This window comes from Lagopus muta, chromosome 9 (assembly GCF_023343835.1).
Source record: "Lagopus muta isolate bLagMut1 chromosome 9, bLagMut1 primary, whole genome shotgun sequence".
NCBI lineage: Eukaryota > Metazoa > Chordata > Aves > Galliformes > Phasianidae > Lagopus > Lagopus muta.
The window spans coordinates 17,855,905-17,861,904 of NC_064441.1; the positions used below are offsets into that span (position 1 = coordinate 17,855,905).

The 6,000-nt window shown below is 45.7% G+C and overlaps 1 protein-coding gene across 1 annotated transcript in view; it reads right to left on the reverse strand.

Moving 5' to 3' along the window:
* CLSTN2 (calsyntenin 2) overlaps positions 1 to 5,518 on the reverse strand; it is a 298,618-nt gene extending 293,100 nt beyond the window's left edge. The window contains exon 1 of the mRNA XM_048954383.1: positions 5,415 to 5,518. Coding sequence (XP_048810340.1) covers positions 5,415 to 5,505 — 91 coding nt within the window. The 5' untranslated portion in view covers positions 5,506 to 5,518. The remainder of the gene's footprint in view (positions 1 to 5,414) is intronic.
* Positions 5,519 to 6,000: the final 482 nt, after the last annotated feature.

Sequence of the window (6,000 nt, forward strand, 5' to 3'; positions counted from 1 at the left end):
ACAGACCCAGGAACAGCAAGCACATATGAAAGAGAAAAAACACATACAGTGCCACTACTGTACAGCTTCCCAACAGTAGGTTGCAGAAGATTGCTTTCAGCAAGCAGTTGTGCCTTTCTTTTACACACACCTTAGCTTTTTTTTTTCTTTCATGAATCTGTACAATCATTTGCTGAATGCATCTGAAGGTTTAGCATCCACCGCATCCTGCAGCTTCTCCCATAAATAAGCGTTTGGGGATCAGTAGAGTTGCTTGTTTATCTGGCATCAAAAATATGGACAGCCCATGTGACTGATTCCAGCACTTACTGCTATGCTGTGATTCAGTAGACTACTCTAGAGAACAGCAAGAGAGACACAGCTTCACACAGTTGTCAAAAACTATTCCTTTTGAAGACAGAAGTGGCCTATCTAAAAAAATACATAAATGAAATGAGAATGTGAATATCTCCATGAGGGATGGCTGCAGCAGCTGCCACTCAAGGAAGGCTGTTAGCCTGCAGACAGCACCTGTACGGAGACCAAGGAATGATACAAGTTGCCTGGAGAAGCAATACTTTATGTGGTAAGATGGTTTATTAAGTGGCCTTATTGCCTCCATCTCCACTACCAAAACTTATTGCATGGTGGTTTTCTGGGTAGCCTGAAAACTGCAGTTTTGTTTGAAGCTTGACAAGGTATGGAAAATCCTAGGAGGCTTTAGCATCCATCTTCCTCCCCACCAAGCAGTTTGATCAACTTTATTTGCTAATATTGTTCCAAACAGTTCTTACTCCTCTCCAGTTAAAGGCTCTGTGACATCCTACCCATTTTTCCAGAAGTCTACCCTGAATCTTTGTTGATGCCCTTTACTTTATGCCCTACCAAAAAAAAAGAAGAAAAAAAAAAAGAAAAAAAAAAAAGAAAAAAAGTTTTACATACCTGTTACATGGAAACCTGTTCCCATTTTCATTTTCATTCAACTAAACAAATTGAGCTGATGTGCTGAAGGAACTGTTTCTAGACTTGTGAAGCATTCCTGTCTGAATATCCTCCAGCTGGTCCAGATTTTACTCCAAGTACAAAATTCAGAATCAAGTATTTCTCCAAATATTCAACAAGGAAATAATCTTCCAACTCTTACTATCCTCTACACAACCTTGTTAAAACCAATTGCAACTTCAGTTGTGCTTGAAGATTTTTTTTCTGTTAATTTTTGTTGGCTAGCACAAAAATAAGACATGTGAGAGACTGAGAAGTCACCATTCAAGTGCAATCACTAAAAAATCCAAAGCTCACTTTGTATGTGCCTCTACCTGATATAACTCAGCAGCCTGCATTTTCAGACTGCTCTTTACAGAAAGCACACTGGAGAAGGAAAGTCTCTGAGAACAGCTACACGTGATTTGTGGTCTCTACAAACACCCTATAAATTTGAGTCAGACCACACATCAAGCTATTAGGTTATAAAAATCATCTTTAAGTTATACTAAAGCAATATTTAGTAACACTAAACATGATTGAATGTTAGTGCTTGATTATTTGCCTTACTCGCTAAAAAAACAAACAAGCTATGGGCAACAGAACTACTTGATATTAGTAATTAGCTTGCTATAAAAACAATGCATTTTATCTTTCATTTTCCCATTACTTATCTCATGGTAGGGAAGCTCTCTCTACTAAACGAAGTGTTAACTCCACCACTCACACACTCTACAGGAGCCAAGCAAGCTATCTAGTGCCTTCTAATGCAACCTTCTAGGAAACTAAAGAAACAAATACATCACTTTTAGGCAACTAAGTCAACATGAAGACCAAGAGAAGGCCAAAGAAATACATATGAAGGCAGGACAGGTTTGAAGCTGGATTGAGAACTATGAAGCTACCTTCCCAAAACATCCCATCAACACGACACAGGAAATCACAAAAAGAAATTCTAGAATAACATTTTTATCAGGTATTAACACCTTCATGATTTTTTTCCCCCCCACCAAGAGCCTTAGGAGTAACAAGTTTTAAAACAAAAAAGAAAAAGCTATAGCTATATAAATCCAGTAACTTGCACTCTGCTTTTTTAATGCCTAACAGATGCAGAGGAGTGCTGATCATCAATACATTTTCCCAGTTAAACATTAAACAGTCAAAACAAGGCAACAGTGCCTCTGACAACCTCTAATCAGCTTTCATGTGCCTCTTCAGATCTTTAAAAGAGAAAAAGAAAACCAAGGCCACTTCCAAACATGCAGTTTGGCCACTGCAGGGTTTGTCCAGGTGCATTTACTGCCTCTGAAGGAAGATGACCAATCTGCGACTGTGAAGCCATTTAATGGCTAGTTATAAAAGGCACGCTTCATAAGGTGTTCTTTAACATACCTATGCTTTGCTTACAACTGAAACATGCTTCAAAAACTCCAAAGCTTCTAGTTCCCTATCTTTGGAAGCATTCCAGACAATACAATTAAGGTTGGAAACAATACGATTATGGCTGGCAAATGTTCTCTAGCTTGGTAATGACAACTTAAATATAGTTGTCAGTCACCTATGATGAAATGCCTCAATACTTAAACAGTTATCAAATACTCTGTGTTTTTGGTTTTGTTTTTGTTTTTTTTTTTTTGTGAGACCTCTGAATCATTTCATTATCTTGACACGTAAGCTTCAAAATCAGATGAATATTTTATCCTAGGAGACGAAAGTCTGCTTTCATGAATTCCATTTCCATCAAAACACTGAAAATATTAATAAAGTATTCCCATCTCAATGTATTGATATAAGAATGGAAACATGGAACCATTAATGTGTCTTTGCCAGGGTTTCTTGGTGAGCTACAGAAATCTATTTCTTCACCCCCATCTTTTGACCTACAGCTGGCCAAACATTACTATCTAAGTATTTTCAATGAGGACAAAAATTTCTTATTTTTCTTTCTTTTGAATTGCTATGGCAAAGTATTTTATTACTATTTACTGTGAGAAAAGGATTTACGTAACCACAGTATTAAGCTGAAAAAATTCAAACATTAGAATCCATCTAGCATGCTTTCAAAGATTTTCTCTTTAATTCCTTTCTCAACAGGCTTCAAGCTTTCTTTTAAGCAGAATATGCTGTCTCTGTCTCCCTAGGTTAGTTGCTCTTCTATTGCTGATAGTCATATCAGCTGTATTCACATAATAGACTTGCCAAGTGGGACTGAATGTTCCATTGATTTGGAAATGTCCTGAATGACTAAGGCTTCAAGTTTTGCTCATGTAATTAATTTAATTGGTATCAAATATTCTTAGTTATTCAGATCATTGAGATACTTACAGCCATACTTAAAAATTAAGATTAAAGTGATGTTTGTGTTAATTACAGTGTTCAAATAAAGTCAAACTTGAAAGGCTGACTAATTGGGTCTCACACAAAATTTGGATACATCAACCTTTTCAGAACTTTGCTGAGTTGTTTGATAGGTAAATACTAGAAAGAGATAAGTAATTTTACAGGTCAGTTTTATGCACAGATTTGTAGAGCAGCAGAAAGAGGAAGGGAAGTGCAGCAGGTATTCCTGCCTGTCTGCAAGAAGTACAAATTCTGAACATGCTGAAAAAATAGGTAAGTCTGGCCTTTCAAAATGTTCTGTTTTACATAACTGCAGATCACATAAGAGCATGCCCACATGATTTCCAAACAGCATTAATGCAATTGCAGCAATCCAGAAAGAATGCCTCTTTGTGTTACTGAAGAAAAGGGTCTGAAAATATTTTAAATACTTTTTTCCTGTTTAAAACAGTGATTTTACTGAACTTAGGGTGCAAACCCTGTAGTCAACAAGCTGTTAGAAAGCTGACAACAAACTGCTTGAGTTTTTAATATATAGGTGAGATCTCTAACTGACCACTTATTAACCATTCCAGCATTACCTCTTACATTTAATTTCCCAATAGAAAGGGCCAGAAAGTTGTTTTTCCTCAGTTTCATAAGGGGTAGAACGAGTAAATAAATAAATAAATAAATAAAAGAAAAAAAGGCAGGAATTATTTTTGTGGAAGAAATTATTATTTTTCACTGAGGCAGAGTGGCGAACTATGAGAACCAATGCTGTTCCAGCGATCTTCCTTCCCATCTCAAGAACAGCAGAGGAGGGGCAGCAGGGACAGCCGCCGCCTTCGGGGCTGTTCTGAAGAGCAGCGGAGCGCAGCAGGGCGAGCGCGCGCACAGGGAGCTGCGGCGCTGTCCGGCCGCGCGGTGCTGAAGGCGCACTCACTGCGTCCCTCCGCTCCTCCACGCCAAAAGCCAACTTCGTGCCTACAGCATTAAGTTTCTCAGTTGTGCCGTAATGTCACCCAGAATGCCCCTGGAATTACGACTGCCTTCCTTTAGAGAGAGATAACTCAAAGCGGGGAGAAAGCGGTGCCACATAATGTTTAAATAATGCCCTTTTCCTACACGCCGCTAATTGAGGGCGGATGGAAAGAGTCCACTGAGACAAGCGCATCGGGCATCAACCGCATCTGGTGCCAAGATCTGTTAATGCATTCACTGATCCTGTATCGCAGCCTCGGGGAATACCTGACTTTAGAAGTGAAATACAAATAAAACGGATGTAAAGTAATAAGGAAAAGCTAGAAATACTCACACGCCGATATAAACACCCTTAAAATGACGATTTTTAAGCGCTCGATGTTTTTAAGTTACCGCTGTCGGAAAACGCTCTTTGCAGCCCTCCAGCGGTGAAACACAAAGCACAGAGCCGGCCCGGCTGCGGCTGCCGCGCGGAGCTACCTGCAGCTTCGGGGGGCATCTCCGAGAGCCGGCAACGGGCACGCTCGGCGAAAGAGAAAATCCGCATAAGAGAGAGCATCGTTTTAAAATACCGAAGGAAACAAAGGGCAGCGCGGCGTCCCCGCACAGAGCCGCCCCGATTTATTTGTTCGCCGCCAGCGACGGCGCGGTTCCCCGGAGCGCCCCGTTCCCCGAGACACACGGGGCTGCAGCACCGCAAGTAACGACCCGCTCCTTACGGTTACTCTGCTATTCGTAACTTGGAGAAAGTTAAGGCAACAAAGAATCGCTACCCTCCCAAAGTTGGTCAACGCGCGACCATTCGCGGTAAACAAACCAACCCAACAGAAGACAGCGGTAACTGAAGTTTTCCCTTCTCACGCGGAGACGAAAAAGGCGAACGCCCACGGACAGCAAAAACAAAGCGGAGGAGTTGGTAAGGGCGTGCATTGAGCCGGGCGGAGCGCTCGGACCAAGTTCCGCCGCGGAGCAACGCGGGGCGGCAGCGGAGCCGGGAGCCCCACGGCGGAACGCAGCCCAGGTGCGAGCGGCCGCGCTCCGCCCGCTCCCCGCATCGCCCCACGCCTCCGTCCGGAAAAGTTGCGACGGGGAGCCGTAGTCAGGCCATCCCCGCCGCGTTCCCGGCGCCGCCCGCCCCGCCCGGTACCTGCCTTTGGCGGCGAGCGGACAGCCCGGCGGTCCGAACAGCAACCCCAGCAGCAGCAGCAGCAGCGCCGCCGGCCCCCCGCAGCGCCGCCGCATCCCCGCCGCGGCGCCGGCCCTCCACGCGCGACGCGGCGCCCTGCGCGGCTCCGGCTGGCTGCGGCGCGAGGCGGCGGGCGGGGAGGCGGGAAGGAGCCTGCCGCCGCTCCCTCATTCGCCCTCGCGGCCAGCACCGGGGCGGCTCCGGCTCCCGCCCCGGGACCGCGGCGACGTCACGGGGAGGGGAGGCATCAATATTCATGAGCGGGGCGGGGGGCGCCCGGCTCGGCCGCCGAGGGACGGCGCCGCCGCCGCGTCCGACCCTGAGGAGAGCGGGGCGGGGCTGCGCGCGGGCTTGGGGGGCTCGCGCACCTGCGCGCGGATGAGGAGGGCTCGCGCACCTGCGCGCGGACGAGGAGGGCTCGCGCACCTGCGCGCGCTCCCCGGAGGCGGTGGGGCCTCGGCTGACGGCGGTGAGGATAGCAGGCAACGGGAGAGCCCGGGCACGCGTGGAGCTGCGCGGGTCGCCCCGGCTATACGCAGGACACGAGGAAG